Consider the following 19,323-nt stretch of genomic DNA (forward strand, 5'->3'; position numbering starts at 1 on the left):
TCTTCCTTCCTTCCTCCCTCCCTCCCTCCCTCCCTCCCTTCCTTCCTTCCTTCTTTCCTTCCTTTCTGTGTTCCTGACTTCTTTTTTTAAAAGTGGCACTAGCCTATTTCTATTGATTCTTTAGGAAGAGTATTTGTTTCCTGCAGATGAATTCTATCTTTTAAGAAAAGAGAAAACACTCTTGTTAATTGAGTAGACTAAGATACATCCATATTCCACATAATATCTTTTATATGAATGGACTTGCTTGTACAAAACCTAATCAAAATGGGATTATGTAAAGCTTAGTGTCACATAGGAAAAAGTTTATAGATATTCCTAGAGAATTCTATCATGAGCTATTATGCCATAAAAGGTAAGATAAGACTAGAAACTTAGCAATAATAGCATGCCTTGAAATTTTCTTAGCCATTTGATGTATATGTGTATATCTACACATGATATTTCCATTTAGATCCAACTGTATTAGAAAATGATTTGGTTTTCTGTATTTGGCTATATTTTTATACTAAGTACATACGCCTCAGTTACATGAGTGACTTGATTTAAACCTAAAAATAAAATATCCAAAATATAATGTAAAATTTTGTATATATACTACTGCACGTTAAAGTTGATATAGTCTAGTTATCAAGTTGAACTCTCATTATCCCTAAGCTTCTTTAAAACTAATCTTCATTCTAAAATAAAAGTTTGAAGCAAAGTTGTAGAAAGCAAAGCAATGTACAATCCCTCTTACAACACTATAATTCAAGGAAACTAAAAATTAAACATTAAAGCTATCATCTAATTAAATTCAAATAACACAAATACCTATAGATACATTTTTAAAAGCATCTATTTGCAAAGACAGTCACCAGTTGTGCTGCTGAATGTGTACAGAGAACAGTAACCAGAGAATTCTTTTTAAAAATATACACATATACAAAATTCAAGACGAAAACTAAAGAAAAATGTAAGCGGCCATTAAATAAATAGGAATACAAGCTATGCTCACATATTTATATCTATGTGTTCTAATATATAAGTTTATATCTTTATTCAAATATTATAAATATAATATATACATTTAAATTTAAAAACACATAAATCAGTATCCAAAGGCAAATGTATTTCATCTCTGACCTGCTTGACAAACATCTTTTTATAACATGTAAAAAAAAGTTATTGCATATCTGCTTTTAACCATGATGGAGTAACTGAAACCTTACCATACCCCTATAATTTTTTTTTTAAATAACAGAAAACTGAACAAAATATACAGGCATTTGGATTTCATCAAAATTAGTAACTTCAACTTTTCAAAGGACACTTTGAAAGGGAACAGGAAAATGATAGACTGGAAGAAAATATTCTCAATAGTTAGATCTAAAAAAGGACCTTTATTCAGCATATATCAAGAATTCTTACAACTCCGTAATAAGACAATTTAAAACTGAGCAAGATTTTAAACAGACATTTCACAAAACAAGATATATTAATGGCCAATAAATACATGAAAAGATGTTATTAGTCATCAGGGAAATGCAATTAAAACTCTGTGATGGTTAAAATAAGATAATACCAAATGTTGGAAAGGTTGAGGAACAACTGATATTCTCAAATATCGCTGGTGGGAATGTAAAATCACACCATCTTTGGGAAATAGTTTGGCAGTTCCTTATAAAGTTAAACATACCACACAGATCAGCAGTCCTATTCCTAGATGTTTCAAAGGGAAACGAAAATATATGCCCACACAAAGACTTGTACACAAATGTTCATAGCAGTTTTATTCATAATAGCCAAAAACTAGAAACAGTGAGATTTCCTCAACAGAAGAGATAAATGGACTGTGGTAGAGCCATGTGATGCAAATCTAGTCATCAATTAAAAAAAGAACAAACTACTGATACATACGAAACAATGAATTTCAAAAACAATATGCTGAGCAAAAAGAAGTCAGACACAAATGAATATGTACATTATGATTCTATTTACATGAAATTCTAAGAAATGCTAACTAATCTGTGATGACATAAAGGAGCTCAGTGGTTGTCTAGAGTCAACCTAGAAACCAGTGGGCAGACAGCCAAGGGACACAGAGGAATCTTTTGGGGATGTTGAAAATGTTCTATATCTTGATTGTGCTAACAGAGGTGTATACATTTGTCAACCAACTGAGCTACACATTTAAAACAGATTCATTTTGTTATATCTAAATTACTCATCACTAAAATTTATTTCTTTAAGTTAAAATTTTTTTAAGTTTGTGTACTAGGTAGAAAAGCAAGTGTATTTGTTCTATCAGCGTGTTTCAGCTATTACCCAGTGACCCTAAGTTCATTAGTTTGGTGGGCATCTCAGATTTTGAGTGTGGTGTGCTGACGTTTTAAATTATACCTGTTTTATTTTTATAATACTGCAACGTAAAACAAACCATTCTGGTGAAGGAAGAATTTTATATTAAGGAAAGCTAAACAAAATACTGAGTTGAAAGAAATGCCTGTATAGTCTGCCAACTTGCTTTTGAGTCATATTTTATGCCGGTCGATGGGCATTAACTAATTAACGTATACAGAATATAATCATTTTGTGCTTCTCTCTGGCTTACAGACTTTAGCTCCGTTTGCTTCCTAAAAAATAGAAAAAAAAGTATGCCTTTATTATAATTTAAAAATCCATTAGCATAGAATTCCCTTAGAAAAATATACACTATTCATGTATTCAACTATGTACTTATAATCTAGATTTTTGCCATCCTGTCAATGAGTGGAAATACGTGTTTATGATCCAAACTAATGTTTGGTTCATTTTTATGGCAGTATGGAGTTAAAAACCACAGTATTTATTAAAAACAAAATAAAAATGTTTTCCCTGACTCTTCTTTGCATAATTATGTGGTTTAAGTAAGATAACTAGCACTGATTATGTGCCTTCTAATTAAATCAAGTGAAAATCTGTACTAGCTAAACTATTTCCTGAGAACATGGTAGGTACTTTGGACACCTAACAACAGGCATAAATATTTCCAACACTAAAATTAGGCAGAGTAGGACGTATTTCTCACATGAATCTCCTTGAATCACAGAAATCCATTTCAGACAAGTATTGCTAACTCCCTTCTTAATCAACTATGCATTTACTCAAATTAGGCCCAGGTTTTGTTTTTCCGCCCCCCCGTGGAAGATGCTACCTAAACAGCTTTTCTACCTTAATGAGAATTACTGTCTTTCACAAATCCCAGTTCAGCCTCCCTATAGATCTCCCCAATTTTTATCCCTTTAAATAGATTAAAAATAAAGGGCTGCCTCTTTGTCTGGGACATTCTCTTACCTGGGACTTCTATGGTAAACAAGGACCATGCTAACCAAGAGACAAAAATAAGATGGAAAAAAAAACAAATGACCAAGAAGATAAGTCATTTTAAAACACAGACTGAATCTGGCCAACATCTACTTTAAAAATGATGAAGTGTTTTATATAGGTAGTGATTTGTAAGACGTGTTGGGGAAAAAAAATATGTTGGTTGGATATTGTTGAAATAAACACTTCAAGGAGTTGTTGGGTTTTTTTCCCCACCTACTTGGTACCTTGCAGTTCCAGTGCCTTAAATGTGTGTTACCTCCTCTCTAAGTGTCTGACACATGTCCAAAGGTCAAGACATAGGGCTTGTATCATCATGTGACTTTCTGTACAGTATATAGTATTTTTCTTACGATTATTAGAAACTAAATACAAATTTAAAAAGAAAGACAAGATGCTTAAAAAGCTTATGTTAAATCATAAATATTTAGCCCTGGAAGCTTTAAAAAGGGCATTCTAAGTATTGAATGTTAGTTTTTTTCTTCCCATAGATGAAAGAACAAAGAGGTATTCTATTTTTCTCTAAAAAAAAAAACTATATTCTCACAGTCTAAGCCAAAGATATCTGTTTCTCATATAGAAATACTGGAAAAATGAATTTTAATAGATTAAAAATTACATATAAATAAACATTCTAAGGAAACTGAGTTCCTTAAAACAATTTATTATTCCTTAGGAAATCCAAAATCTTCTGAATAATCTTAAAATTTATAGTAGGTTTATAATATTGCAAGGTTAGCTTTGAGGCTAAGGTAGAGTTGTCACAATTTAAAAATTATCATTTTTACTCCACTTCCAGAAAACAGATCTGTGTGGTAACCCCATGACATACCTTCTTATTACATTACAAATGAAATGTTTATTTTAAACACATTTTATCTCTAGTCAACAGTCTATGTTGGTTACAGGTTGATATTGTAAGCAGTCTGAGTTTCTACTTGAATATATAGAGAATCCATGGGGAATTTGTATATTTTTCCTCTCCAAATTTACCATCAAAATTATAAATTTTACAATAGTTTTGACTTGACTTCTTTGTTTCCCTAGGGCCAGTGGTAAACCCTCACAAACGGATTGAGATAATAAAAATCTACATATTTGAGATTCTGACAAGATATAATATCCCCAAGTGCAGTCGTTCCCCCATAACTTTGTTTTTTATCCAATCCAGCACTAATGTATGCAAGCATTTTTGGGAACGTATCAGCAATTATCCAAAGACTATACTCCGGAACTGCCAGGTACCACATGCAGATGCTGCGAGTAAAAGAGTTCATTCGCTTTCACCAAATCCCCAACCCTCTGAGGCAACGGCTTGAAGAATATTTCCAGCATGCATGGACTTACACCAACGGCATTGACATGAACATGGTACGTATTTCTGTTTTCCAAAACTGGAGCCCCTCAGGCGTTATAGCTACAGCCAAAATGGATAAGCCAGTCTCACCAGCTTTGAACCCCTTGCTTTTGTTTCCCTCTCTCGGATGTTTATTTTCTCCCCTGGAGATAGTCTTTCATTCTCAATTCATGGCATTGCATGGTGCTATATCTAGTTACACTGTGTGGCAAAGGCATTATAACATGATGCAAACTGATATAACTGTGTGTATTAGAGCTCCCACTTCTGGTTAGGGAGAGCATTGCTAAGTTGGGACTTGGGCTTTCACCACTTGGCTTAGCTGCCAAGCACCCCAAAAAATAGGTGGACCCATGTGCATTAAGACATTACAAGTAAACAATAATAACTATAATGCCCCCAAACAGAAATATTTTTTAAAAATAGGACATTTTGAGGATTTGTGGGAGAGGTTAAGGAGCTTAAGTATACCATAAACATTTTATAATAGGAAGTTTCATGTTTCTGTTAAGGACAATTTTTCTATATTTTAATCAATTAACTATGTGCCCTTTTACTGTACCTGGTTTAATGCATCTTTCCTTTCAAGGGGGAAATATGGATTCCTTCATAACTCAAGCAAATTCAACATCAACAATCACTTTTCATAACCCTTCCCTCCTTTATCAGTGCTCAAAAATCAATACAACTAATAAGATTAACTGATCCAAAGAGCTTCTTTTATTATTAGGAGAATTGCATACATCTTTTTGACCTAGCTATTTGGCTATAGAGATTGACTACTAAAGATAAATTATATGATAAATACAAGCTATATAGCATATCATAGACCTATTTAAAAAAAATTAGAATTATAGTACCTTCCCATCTAGCTACTTCTCCGTTGGGCAAGGATCCTGTTTCTAAAACTTCTTCGGAAAATGGAATCTTTAAAATTTAACGACATCAACAGCATGATACAATTTTTGCATAAGTGAGCCTATGCGATATTTAGATTGACTTTTTAAAATTTGATCGGCAATATCCTAACAAAAAAAGAAAAGGTTCAAAATTAGCAGTTAAGGTACAGAAAGCATTGCAAATATTGCCCAGTTTGAAAGATATATTTTTATATGATGTTTATCATAGCTGTGCATGATTTATTTGATGGAGAAGTAAGGGCACACCATCATAAAATTTTTAATTTGAAGAGCTAATCAATCAGCACATTTCATACAAAGCCATAACTGAATCCCATGAGTTATTTCTGATTATCCCAAAGTTACTTGTGAAAATTCATTTGATAAATTGATCTCACCAAGGTAACACTTTAATCTCATAAGAAATTACCTACAAATTGGTAACTTTTATGTACTTCCATCCATATTATTGTTTAATGAAGATATCAGCATTCAGAAACTATTGGGGATTCTCTAATGCTGGGTTGGCTGAAGCAGTGTCAAGAATTTTTAATCAAAACACATGTCGCTCAATTTTGTTGTTCCATACTGCCAGATTATTTCAATAACCGTAGTAAAACAATTATTTATTTTACTTCCCCTCTCCATATAACTCTAGTTTCGTGGCCATTTTTTTGTGTGATAAAGTCTATTTTGTGAAAACTATTTACCTTTCATTGTTTGACTCTATTACCTATGAATATGGTTTATATACCACTTGCCTATTTACAATGTACTTATGAAAGATTTATCTCTTTCCTGTCTGCTTCACACCTTAATACATGGAATCACAACACCCACCGGTAAGAACAGGAGGTATTTATATCCAATTTAATTCTCGTGTAAATTGTGGAGATCACCCTTGTTATCTGTCAGGTTTAGAGCTTGTTAAATGATTTCCAATGTTAGTTCTGATTTTTTTTGCATGATGTAGCAGAGGAAATACAAGGCAAGAAACTGCGAAAGATAACTTGGAAGAGGCCAAGTACAGAATAGAAATCCTTAACTTTAACAACGACTTGACCTCTAATAACGTTTATATAAAGTTTCCCCCTCCCCACAAAAAGTCACTTATCTGCCCCTTCCTTCACTCTGGTAAAGGTTATGGGTATACGGTTTGCATTAGATAACTGTCATAAAGAAAATGTCATTCTCTTTCATCATCCTCTATTTTCATGATGTAGGTGCTTTTCTTTCCTCTCATCTGCATGCCTGTCTCACATGATCCTGGAGTGTGTGAGCTCTAAACCATGTGCCACTAAGTCTTGCATGTGGTTTTGAGAGCTTGACTTTGCACGAACTTCTTGTTTGTACACAGTGTCTACATTTCTCATCTTGTGACTGCAATGTGAGTAAAAAATCAAAGTGCAACATAACTCTGAAAACTCAGCAAATGGAAGATGCTTGCTAATTAAGAACAATGTGCAAAAGAAAGTTGATTAGAATAAAGCAACTGTACTCTTAGACTATTGAGAGGTTAAAAAAAAATCTAAGTGGATTTTTTACCTCTAACAGCACATCGTTAAATCCCTGTCTTGTTAGTTTATTGTCAACTAAATTGTAATTTAATAACAATTTAAAGTGATTTAACTTTATGCATTGTGATACATAAAAGTACATCAAACTGTTGTATTTTACATCAGCATTCCATGTTATATCATTTAAGTATAACCTTAAACATAATTTCTCATGAAACATTTCAGGTCATTTTTGCTGTTTAACCATGTCCAAATGAAGTATAAGATGTTCAGTCACACTCTATTAATTGACCTAAAATTATTTTTCATAACCCAAAGTATTTGATTCCTTGATAGATCACAAAACATAAGAAAGAATTGTAGCCATATTCCTTACTCCATAAGAAATAATATGTAGCCATATTTCTTATTCCCTGCATCTTTTGCTTTTTGTGAAACAGCTATTACCAGAATGTTCCAGAACCAAAAGCATTCTGGGAACACTTATGGGCTTCCTTTCAGTTGAACCAAATGGTTCAGGTTGCAAAAGGAAAGTGGTCAGGATAATGAAGCTAGTGAAAGGAAGGTGTTGTTTTGCATATTATGTCAGGCTTAGGAGTAGTAAAAATTAGCTCAAAAATGTCCCTAGGTCAAGTCCGGAAAATCCTTTCCCTTCTGCAATACTTTCTCAGCTTAGGACTGAAAGCATCTCAACGAATTTCCCCAAGTTAAAGCTTTCTTATAACCCAAGCTGAAACTTTCAGACATTATCCAACAGTGATTTTAGTTACAACATTGCCAAACACAGAAAATCACCTTCCATGTCATTGTAGAATTGAGCCATGCACACAGAGGAGCATGGCTTGAATGAATAAAGGCACCAATAACCATGGTCTATCCATCATTCTGGATGGAGAGAAATAAATCACTTATGACAGAAACCACTCCATAATTTTAAGTTATATTTGCATGGAAGAAAAGCCTTTATGAACATTCAATAAAAAATGTTATTCCTTACCTAAAAATGCCCCCCTAGTAATGCCTGAATAATAGAAAAAAATACAGAATAAAAATTCAGAAGACCCAAGTACCAGTTCTCAATACGCCACTTTTCTTGGACAAGTCACTTAACCTCTCAGCAATTTCATTCAACATGTCATTTTCAAATAGTTTTAAAGCGCCAAAACTGCATTTGCTAAATGTGTAAAACAATTATCATGGGAGTTTTTCTGCTTGAGGATGTAGAGTCTAATCTGCCTGCTGCCTACTCTCTTGTTCCCTCTGAGTCTCCTTCATGGAACATTTTATTCTGCTTCGAATATTATTCAAAAACCACAGAACTAAGTGAGTGATAGAACTGTGGAAGGCAGAGAACCCAAGGGGATCATTTCAGGTAAAGACAAGGACAGGAATAGAGGCACATATTTGTGACATCCAGGGAAGAATTAAGGCAGGTAATCCAGAAACAATTTTGTTTCATTTATTTTAGGAAGAAAGGGGGACAATTGAGTATTTTTTTAGTCTGGGACATTAATGGAGAAGAATTTGGGAAACAGTTGTAGAAAGGAGTTGGAATAAGAACCTAGGAAGAGAAATAAATTCTTCAGCAAGGCAGATTGGTGAGGTTTCCTTAAAGATAAGCAGGGGAGAAAAGAAAAATGGTGACGGCATTGGTTTTGAGGAATAAAGGGGAAGACCCAATGGTACTTGTACTACATGGTCCAGTCTCCTTGATCAAGCAGAGACTAAATGAATTCCTCAGAAAGGAGAAGGTGTAGGATAGGAGAAGAGTTGAACAAGGGAGAATTTTTAGAGATTTCAATCAAGAGTCAACCTAGTCGGCTAAAATTGCTTAGAATCCCAGTAGGACTCTGAGTGACAAAACATACCCTTATCATGGACCCACCCAGCAAAGCCAATCAAAACGGAAAGGAAAGTAATGAAGAATGACATATTGTTTAATAGAAATTCCTACTTCATGAGGCTGATGTTATTTCTAAGGAGCATTTTAATAAAAATCTGATTTCATTTCCTTCCATGACTCTTTTCCTGCTCCTCTGTTATCTGCTAACTCTGACTACTGACCATAACTACTACTACTAACTGCTTACTACTACTACTACTAACTACTATCTATTTAACTAGTAACTACTAATATTAACCTGCATCTACAATCTAACTCTACTCCATCAAAAATTTTGTTGCATCCATTCTCTATACTGATTTAAATAACTTCATCTGTGCCAGACCTTCACATTCAAATACACTCCACTCATGTCCTGTTTTGATACACCATAGTGAAATGTAATTTCAAGCTCTTTCAGTATGTCCAATTAAGCAACTCAGATAAAATAATCCTTGTGACATTAAACCCCATAGGAAAGCAAAATTTATAAAATAGCATGGCTTGTCTCTACCATAATATTTTTATCCCCCTTTACCTTTTTCTAATGACCCTTATATACTGAAGTTGATAAATACAATGAAAAACCTTTGACTAGTTCATCATAGAGCTAAAATAAAATGACTACAAATATGATGCCCTTCATGTCTGACCACCCCTCCAATGGGGACCCTGTTTTCAAGAAGTCTTCAGAAAATAAAATCACTCATGTTTAAAGATATAAACAGCATAATACAATTTTTGCATAGGTGAGCCTACAATTTAGATTGATATTTTTTATTTGACCAGTAATAGTTTTAACAAAAAAGCATCGGTTCAAAATTAGCAGTCAAGGTACAGAAAGCTTTACAAATATTGCCTAATTTGAAAGACATACGCTTCTTCTCTACACCTAGGTCCAAATGGCCTAACAAGTAAATCCACCCATTTAAAAAGGGAGCATGGAGATTGGCAAAAACCTGCATTTAAAAGATAATGACCCCGAGGACTGGTGACATCTTTTAGTTTTCTGTAACGAAATACTTAGTTACTACTTAGGAGTGTAATTAAAGTAATGCTGTTTACAATGCACCTTAAAAGATGTTTTCATCTCCATGCTGATTAGTTGATAGGAATTGCCTGGCTCTGCAAAAACGGGATAGGTAGTAAAATTTTGCACTCACAAGAAATCTACTATTAACACACATACTTACCAACTGTAGCCAGTACCTGAACCACAGGTGCTTAAGAAAGGGCAAGTCACGTGTCCTTCCTATTTTTCCCCAAGGCTATTTATCCTAAAGTCTCAAAAATGCCACAGAACACAGCAAATACCATCTGGAGCCCCCTGACATGAACAATATCAAGCTTAAGCATCTGGTATTTTCAGGTTACATATTGTATATGCTCAATCATGTTTCACAAATGATGATGGTCACTTCAGCCTGGTCTCCAACCATCAACAAGAAAGACTTATTTACATCTGACACCGTGCTGTTTTAATGCAAAGCAAGTTCATCAACAGTGGGATCTGATCTTTAGCCATTCCTGAGTCAAGAAAAATAATGACAGCATGGTCTGGGGCTTTACACATGAAAAAGAGTCATTGCAGAGATACCATGCTGAGGCGGTGAACACACTTCTATGCTTCAGCGTCTCCATTTGTTAATAATGTTCCTCTCACAGTAGTAGGATGGTGGAAATGATATCTCAAGTTGTTTATCAACTTTTTAAAGTTTATGGTACTATTCAAACAGGACTCGAGTGCAATTTCTTATGCTCAAGGGTGTGATGTGTTGCCAAATACTTTCTTTGGAGTAGTAGAAGCACAGGAGTAATTCAAGCTCAATTCAGTTTAGGATCAATTAATACTCAACACAGGTTTAGCCAATAATAAAAGCTAGAGCCATCAAAGTTCACTTTAAAAATATTCTTTGGAAATATGAATTTAGGTCCATTAAATTAAAATATTAGAGGAACTCAGCACTTATCAAACCTAATAAAATCAAACCATTCACAATTTCTCCCAAAATAAAAGTCCAATATTTACTTTAGTTAAAGAATTTTCTGAGACATTACCAATAGCCTGAGGATTTATATTGAAAATGGATATGTAAAGTTTCACCCAATATACCAGATATTCTAAATCATTTTTTAAAGGTGAAAATAAGCACAAGTAGTTCATCTAATCCAATTGATTATATAGCCTTAAGGCATCAGACTCAGGAAAAGTACATGTATTTTTAGTGTTTTTCTTGGTTTAGACATATTGCTATCCATGGAGTTGAATGTGGATGGAAAAAAATAAATAATCATTCCTCTTCCGTGCCAGATATTCCTAAAGAACCTATTTTAGTTTGCATCTTGGGCTCCTATTAGTCAAATGGGCTACCCCCAGCAGAACTCTACACTCATCTTAGGGACCATCTGATAAGAATCTTCCTCACTTGGGGTCCAGCACCTCATATAGTGCATTTTAATGCTCTGGAGCCATGCTAAATCATTTACATATGTGCTGTAGCTAATTTTTCCCACTCTACTGATCATCTCCTTAGATCAGAGTGCTCTACAATACACACGAAACTGAAACAAGTCAGTAGTTAGAAACACCTACCATAGTGGGAGGGAAAACCAAAGACTCAGTCCACACAGGTGTAATTATTGTACTTGAATCATAGAGGTCCGTGTCCAGCCATTATCTAGTTTTGACTGTGAGTCACAATATGTGGACGCTGGGAAAATCGGGCCTTAGTAGTGTTTTCTAAGATGGGTGCTTTGGCCCAGATTCTAACTCTGATTTTACCTGTGTTATCTATGAGCTGTGCTTAATATTTAACAGTAAGTAACACCAGCAATGAGGTCAGAGCATTATAATAAAGAATAGTTAATCAAGATTTTTTTTCTATGAATTACTTATTCATAACATGTTTGCATAGTTTTTGGTTACTTTTTTCTTCTCATTTTTTAAAAAAATTAATTAATTTACTTGTTTATTTTTGGCTGCATTGGGTCTTTGTTGCTGCGCGCGGGCTTTCTCTAGTTGTGGCGAGCACGGGCTTCTCATTGTGGAGGCTTCTCTTGTTGCGGAGCACAGGCTCTAGGCGCACGGGCTTCAGTAGTTGTGGCACGCAGGCTCAGTAGTTGTGGCTTGTGGGCTCTAGAGCGCAAGCTCAGTAGTTGTGGCGCACGGGCTTAGTTGCTCCTCGGCATGTGGGATCTTCCCGGACCAGGAATCGAACCCGTGTCCCCCAGGTTCTCAACCACTGAGCCACCAGGGAAGCCCTTCTTCTCATTTTTTAAGAACTCTTTATAATTTATAGACAAAGAGTTCATTGACACTTTATCTGTCATCTATATTGCAATTTGTTCCTAATCTCTTTTCAATATGCTGGTTTTGTTTAGGGTATCTTTTTTTTTTATATAAAATTTTATTTATTTATTTATTTTTGGCTGTGTTGGGTCTTCGTTTCTATGCGAGGGCTTTCGCTAGTTGCGGCGAGCAGGGCCCACTCTTCATCGCGGTGCGTGGGCCTCTCACTGTCGCAACCTCTCGTTGTGGAGCACAGGCTCCAGACGCGCAGGCTCAGTAGTTGTGGCTCACGGGCCCAGTTGCCCCGCGGCATGTGGGATCTTCCCGGACCAGGGCTCGAACCCGTGTCCCCTGCATTGGCAGGCGGATTCTTGACCACTGCGCCACCAGGGAAGCCTAGGGTATCTTTTGAATTGTAAAGTTTTTTTTTTGTTTTTTTAATATCATCCAATTAGTCAACTTTTCTTGTACAGTTCAGAGATCCTGTCCTGTTTTACAAAGGTCTCACTAAACCTATGGATTGTACAAGTAGTTTCCTAGGTTTTAAGTTTTGTTATATGATTTGGAAGAAAACTCTGAATCTGCTTGAAATGTAGTTCTGTAAATTTTCTTCACGTGGATAGAAGATAGTACTTTTTCTGTTGATTTTAAATACCACCTGATTTACACATTAAATTATTAGGTATAATTGGAATACATATCTTTACTCCCAAATTGGCTTTATTTGTCCATTCCTATGGCAATATAATAAAGATTTATACTTAGTGACTTTATACCATACTTCAATTTCTGACAAGATAGGTCAACTCTTACTAATCTTGTTTTTCTTATTTTGGGGGGCATTTGAGAGTATTTATTCTTCCATATAAAATATATGACTATTTTAACTCATTTACAACAAACTCCATTTTGGGCTTTTGAGACAACCCAAAGATCAGGTTGTCAAATCTGGCACACAAAAATCAGAACTTGTAACCAATATTGAAGTTTACTAATAATTTCAAGAATATATGTAATCAAAGGGCATAAGCAAAGCATAGAGATCCTTCTTTGCATATTAGTATGTGTTTTGTCTCAGATTTAACATGGGAGGTCCCTAAACTGTGTATGCAATGACATGACACTTAAGCAGAGTGAAACATTTTTGGTCATTAAACATTCACATTTTATAGTCTGGAAGTTACATAGCTTACATGACATTTTCCAGAAAGTCATGTCCTATAGGTCTATTGATGACATTAAAACAAATCTGCTTTTGAAAGAACATTAGCCTAACAGTTATTAACAAAGTAAAATAACAATAATAGTAAAATTAATATGAGCTATAATTTAAAGACTCCAAGATCTTAAGAAGAAGATACCAAGTGCTTTGCAAGCCTTCAGATCAGTTTATTCCAGTACAAGCTGCCTTTGAAATTTATTTCTTATGAGTGAGGAATGAACACAGGGATTCACTTTAATGGGAAATTGTTGGTGGGTGAGTGGATGGATGTGACTGAATACTTCCCAACTTCTGTATCATCTGTGAAGAAACAGTAGAGAAAAGTCTAGTTCTGGGTAGAAGATAGATAAAAGGCCGCTCATTCTTTAAAGTTGGGCAGCAGGATCTTTATCACACCTACTTCTACCTGAACAGGTTATTAACACCATTCACAGCCAGGTCATGCTGCATCTCCCTGTCGATAGTATATGTTAAAACCAGACATTTCTTTTGCAAAACTTCTATGCAACATTACTTTTAGTTAATCTAACATGCACTGAATTTTGTCACAGCTTGTTCACTATCCTAATCAAACACAAGATTTAAATAATGTAAAATAAAATGATCTAAGATGAAGGTAAAAAAAACACCAAAATCTGATGAAAGTTTTCTTTATCATAAGCAATTTAAACTAGACACATCCTGCCAAAAACACTCCATAGATAGGAGCTGCCCCACACCCTTAGTGTGCTTGCCAGGAGCAGGTCACTAATCTTTGTCATTAGCTGGTCACTTTTCTTTCCCGGTATTCCTCAGCAAGGATAGCGAATGAACTGTATTCCTGTTGCTAACGCTTTCCTTTCTATGAATTTTATATTAATTTTTACATAATTTTGAGATTTCAATATTAAATTCTCATCTTTGCCCCACGTTAAAATCATCTGAAATATGTTAAACAAATTTTAGTGCTTCAGACCCACCCTACAACAATTAAACCAGAATTGCTTATAGCTAAGGCAGAGCAGCAGTATTTTTATATGTCTATTCTAACATGTAGCCAGGATTGAGAGCCACTGATTTAGATCCTAAAAAATTACATCTCCTTCAACAAGATTTTATAATGTTCTTAGAAATTCTTACCTTTGTTATTAAATTTATTCTTAAATTTATATAGCTTAGTCAAACAAATGAAATATATTACACATTTCCATTTTTACCTGCTTATAAATAATATATAAACTATTTATCTTCCTTATAGCCACCTTAACAAATTATTTGCCTCATTCTTTTTTTGTTTGTTCGATTAACTCTTGGATGTTCTAGGTATGCAATTATATCAGCAACAAAAAGAGATAAATTCATTCTCTTTTTTTAAAAATCCTATTTATTTTCCTTATTAGTTCATTAGATTCTCCAAAATAATTTCGAATAGTAATAGCTTACTTTATGAAAATAACTTCACCATTAACACTAATACTTTAAAAATCTCCTTGCATTCCTCAAATAAATCCTACTTGGTCATAGATTTTTTTGATACTTTGTTGAGTTTATTAGCTAGTAAATTATTTAGAATTTTGCAGCTATTTTATAGTGATATTGATCTATAGTTGTAAGCTCTTTTTTATTATTTAAATCCACTTTATTGTTATTTACTTTTCCCTTTTTTTTTAACATCTTTATTGGAGTATAATTTCTTTACAATGGTGTGTTAGTTTCTGCTTTATAACAAAGTGAATCAGCTATACGTATACATATATCCCCATATCACCTCCTTCTTGTGTCTGCCTCCCACACTCCCTATCCGACCCCTCTAGGTGGTCACAAAGCACCGAGCTGATCACCCTGTGCTATGCGGCTGCTTCCCGCTAGCTATCTATTTTACATTTGGTAGCGTGTATATGTCCATGCCACTCTCTCACTTCGTCCGAGCCTACCCTTCCCCATCCTTGTGTCCTCAAGTCCATTCTCTACATCTGTGTCCTTATTCCTGGCCTGCCCCTAGGTTCTTCAGAACCTTTTTCTTTTTTTAATTCCATATATATGTGTTAGCATACGGTATTTGTTTTTCTCTTTCTGACTTACTTCACTCTGTATGACAGACTTTAAGTCCATCCACCTCACTCCAAATAACTCAATTTTGTTTCTTTTTATGGCTGAGTAATATTCCATTGTATATATGTGCCACATCTTCTTTATCCATTCATCTGTCGATGGACACTTAGGTTGCTTCCATGTTCCGGCTATTGTAAATAGAGCTGCAATGAACATTGTGGTACTTGACTCTTTTTGAATTATGGTTTTCTCAGGGTATATGCCCAGTAGTAGGATTGCTGGGTCGTATTAGATGTACTTCTGATGTATTTGTGGGGAGGAAGGTGATCTCCACGTCTTACTCTTCTGCCATCTTGAAGGTCTCCCTATACGCTCTTTAAATGTTAGAAAGAAATCATCTGTTAAGCCATGTGGTCCTGGTGGTTTTAATGGTAGTTCTCTAATCACTAACTCTACTACAGTAATTATTTATTACATTTCTTTCTTAGTCAATATTGGTGATTCATATTTTGGGAAAAATTCATCCATTTCATCTAGGCTTTCAAAGTTGTTATAATATTGTTTGTAGGATTCTCTTTTAATTCATTTATTCAGTCTTTTCTGTATAAGTAGGTACATCTGCCTTATCATTGCTAAATTTGTATATTTTTGTTCTTTCCTGTAGCAGGCCTTTGAAAGATTCATTTATTTCACTGGATCTTTTTCAAGGAATTAGCCTTTGGATTAATTTATTCTTGCTACTATTCTTTTCATTTTCAGAATTTGCCTTCATTACCCTCTTTTTTATTTCTTCGTATTGTCCTATTATTCTTAACAGTTGTTTTAAGGTTTTTTATTGTTTGAGTCTTTCCTTCTATAATATCTAAGACATTAAGGCTATATATTTTCCTTTCAATGCAAGTTTTTCTGTGGTTCAATGGGTTTTGACATGAAATGTTCTCCTTCTGTTGCTTTGTAAATTATTTCTTTTTGGATCCAAAGGTTATCATAGAGTGTAGTTCTTAATTTTCACGTACTTCTGGTTTTTTTAGTCACATTTTAATATTTTTTTTTCTTGTTTTTTGGATTACAGTCAGAGTTAAGGGACTATATAAACTTTTCTACTATTATAAATATTTAAGCACTCACATGTAGTGCAAAAATTATCTATGGTTGCATTTGTTTAAAATGACTCACCTTTATAAAGGTTTTCCAAAACATTTAGCTTTATTTTCATGAGGATGGGGCAACCCTGCTCTCTTTCTTTACACGTACTTATTTCATTCTTTTATGTGTAGTACGATTGAATTACATAATTTCATGAACAAGTACAGCTGACATAAATAGGTTTCAGAACATACACTGCTGGTTTGTAACTCAACTGGTAGAAGTAGAAATGTGTAGGGACACAACAATATGTAACATTCAGAGCGTTGGGTAACGAGAATCAACATAGTTTACAGAAGCAGAATCTAATAGGTGGAGGAAGAGAACTTCTACTATTTTGAGAGCTTCTGCTATTTTGCAAAAGTTATATAATTGCTGATACAACCATCAGTTTCCTTAGAAAGCAATTGAATTGCTGTCTAGCCTTAATCTTTCTGAGGAGCAAATTCCCTAACTGGTACAAAAAGAAAATGACATTTATGCTACATTTTTATTCTTTCTTACTTACTGATAAACCAATAAATAAAATGAGTGGGAAACATTTTGTATTTCACCATACTAGTAGCAACTTTTGAAATCCAATCTGATGAACAGCTATGGCAAGTCACAATAGTTGAAAGAATCCTGGAGTAAGTTTGGAGTCTTAATTCTTCCACAAATAAAATCCCTTAATGCACTTATACTTCAGCTTTCACATGAAAAATGGGGAAATCACCATTCTATATTCCTTATATAAAGTTGATAAATCAAAAGAAAATTTGATTTTAAAATATTATACATGAGAAATTTTTCTGAAATATAAAACTAGATCCAAGTTCAAAATGGTATATCAAGTGTGAAGTGGTACTTAAATCACTCTTTTCATCACCTGGCAGATTGCACCTCCCTTTTCCTTACTTTGTAAGCAAGCTCAGATCATCTACAATCAATGCACTTGTAAAAAAGTATTTGCAATAAAAGTCCATTCATCCACTGTGGTTAAATTCTGTCCATCCCCTCCTTCATTCCCTCTCTCAAATAATTGGACAGTTGAAGGGAAGGTCCTGAAATTGCTTCTCAGGTTGCTGATCCCTCCTGTTACCTTTAGAAACCCTAGTGAGTTCCAAGGTTTTCCCCTGAGGCCGTATTTCAGAAATCCTAATGCGGCCTTTTAAATCAGGTTTTTGCTGATTTAGCAGAAGGACTCCAGAGTTGGAGTAGCAAGAATATGTATGCAAAAGTAATAAATCCCCTCTGCCTACACATCATCACCCACACTCCATCTCATCCTAGACCCCGACTGTGTCCTTCTGAAAGCAAAGGAACATCTCATAGTTATGCTGTTAACTGGGGATGGGAACTGCAGGAGAGGGGAGGGGAAGATGCAGGAGGGAGGACTCTGTTTCATTTTTCAAGGAACCTTTACTTGCACCAGAACTTGTTCAGGATTTATGACATTGTTTTCCGTGTCTATGTGCAGTAAGATTTTGTTCTGCTCATATGTTTTTTTCCTAAATGATGTAACCATATGATATATGTTGAAAAGTTCCATGTAGAAAATTAGTTAATTTTCCCAAGGCTTACAAAATCCCTTAGTCATGGATTCTACAATACCCTGCTTTGCCAGCAATCTGGCCAGGTACGATGGCCCTATGCAATAAAATAATAAGCCGCATGAAAGTAAAATAAGAAAGTAGATGAAAAAGCAATTTGAGCTTCAGACTAGAGCTACATATGTTTATATGTTTAAAACTACTAAAAGAATCTACCTACCTTGATTAGTGGTTAAATGTGTAATTGCCGAGGAAATATGAAAAATATCTGCTTCTTATCACTTAATGATAAACCATAATCATAGCAATAATATAATCTGGGGTGACCTCAAAATTATGGGATCCATTAAAGAAGAATATTAACTTCTAGAAACAACAAAAGGCAAGGTTCGGTGTATTTTTTTTTTTTTTTTTTTTTTTTTTTTTTTTTTTTTGTTTGAAAACCATAATCATAGCAATAATATAATCTGGGATGACCTCAAAATTATGGAATCCATTAAAGAAGAATATTAACTTCTAGAAACAACAAAAAGCAAGGTTCGGTGTATTTTAAGTGCTAAAGATTTATCAAGCCTAGAGTGCTCACATAGCAAGCAATAATTCTATTAGAATCAAAAATGCTCTAAAATATTAAGGTTGTACTCTAGGGCAGAAATTTAAGATTTGATATATTTCTTGCACAATCTACTTAATAATCATGCTTGAGGTTTAGTGTTTCATAAGGAACGTTAATTTGTGTTTTGATTAATCTTAATTTGTCAAGATTTACATGTATTTAATGACCCAATGAATTTCCCCAGAAAATTTCCTAATGTCAGTTATCACAGTTACCAAAGTTGTTTCCATGATTAATTTGCTATTTAGGGGAACCATTTGCCACACTCAGATTGTCTTTCTTAATGTGCCCTTTTTAGCGTCTCTTTAAGAATGTCCTTCTCCGCAGCTGTGCTAAGTGAAACAAACCAGAAACCATTCATTACACCATGGTCAACTTTCCAATACTATCTAGATAAGGGGCATCTATTAGAGAATATATTTTGATTTTTTTCAAAAGCAAATACAAAACTTCAAAACACTATGGAAGGGGGTGTTTTTTTGTAAAA

General features: G+C 34.3%; 1 protein-coding gene across 1 annotated transcript in view; it reads left to right on the forward strand.

Moving 5' to 3' along the window:
* KCNH7 (potassium voltage-gated channel subfamily H member 7) overlaps positions 1 to 19,323 on the forward strand; it is a 448,518-nt gene that overhangs the window by 396,158 nt on the left and 33,037 nt on the right. Inside the window, exon 9 of the mRNA XM_024735942.1 lies at positions 4,517 to 4,716. Coding sequence (XP_024591710.1) covers positions 4,517 to 4,716 — 200 coding nt within the window. The remainder of the gene's footprint in view (positions 1 to 4,516; positions 4,717 to 19,323) is intronic.

This window comes from Neophocaena asiaeorientalis, unplaced genomic scaffold (assembly GCF_003031525.2).
Source record: "Neophocaena asiaeorientalis asiaeorientalis breed wild unplaced genomic scaffold, Neophocaena_asiaeorientalis_V1.1 scaffold72, whole genome shotgun sequence".
NCBI classification, from domain to species: domain Eukaryota; kingdom Metazoa; phylum Chordata; class Mammalia; order Artiodactyla; family Phocoenidae; genus Neophocaena; species Neophocaena asiaeorientalis.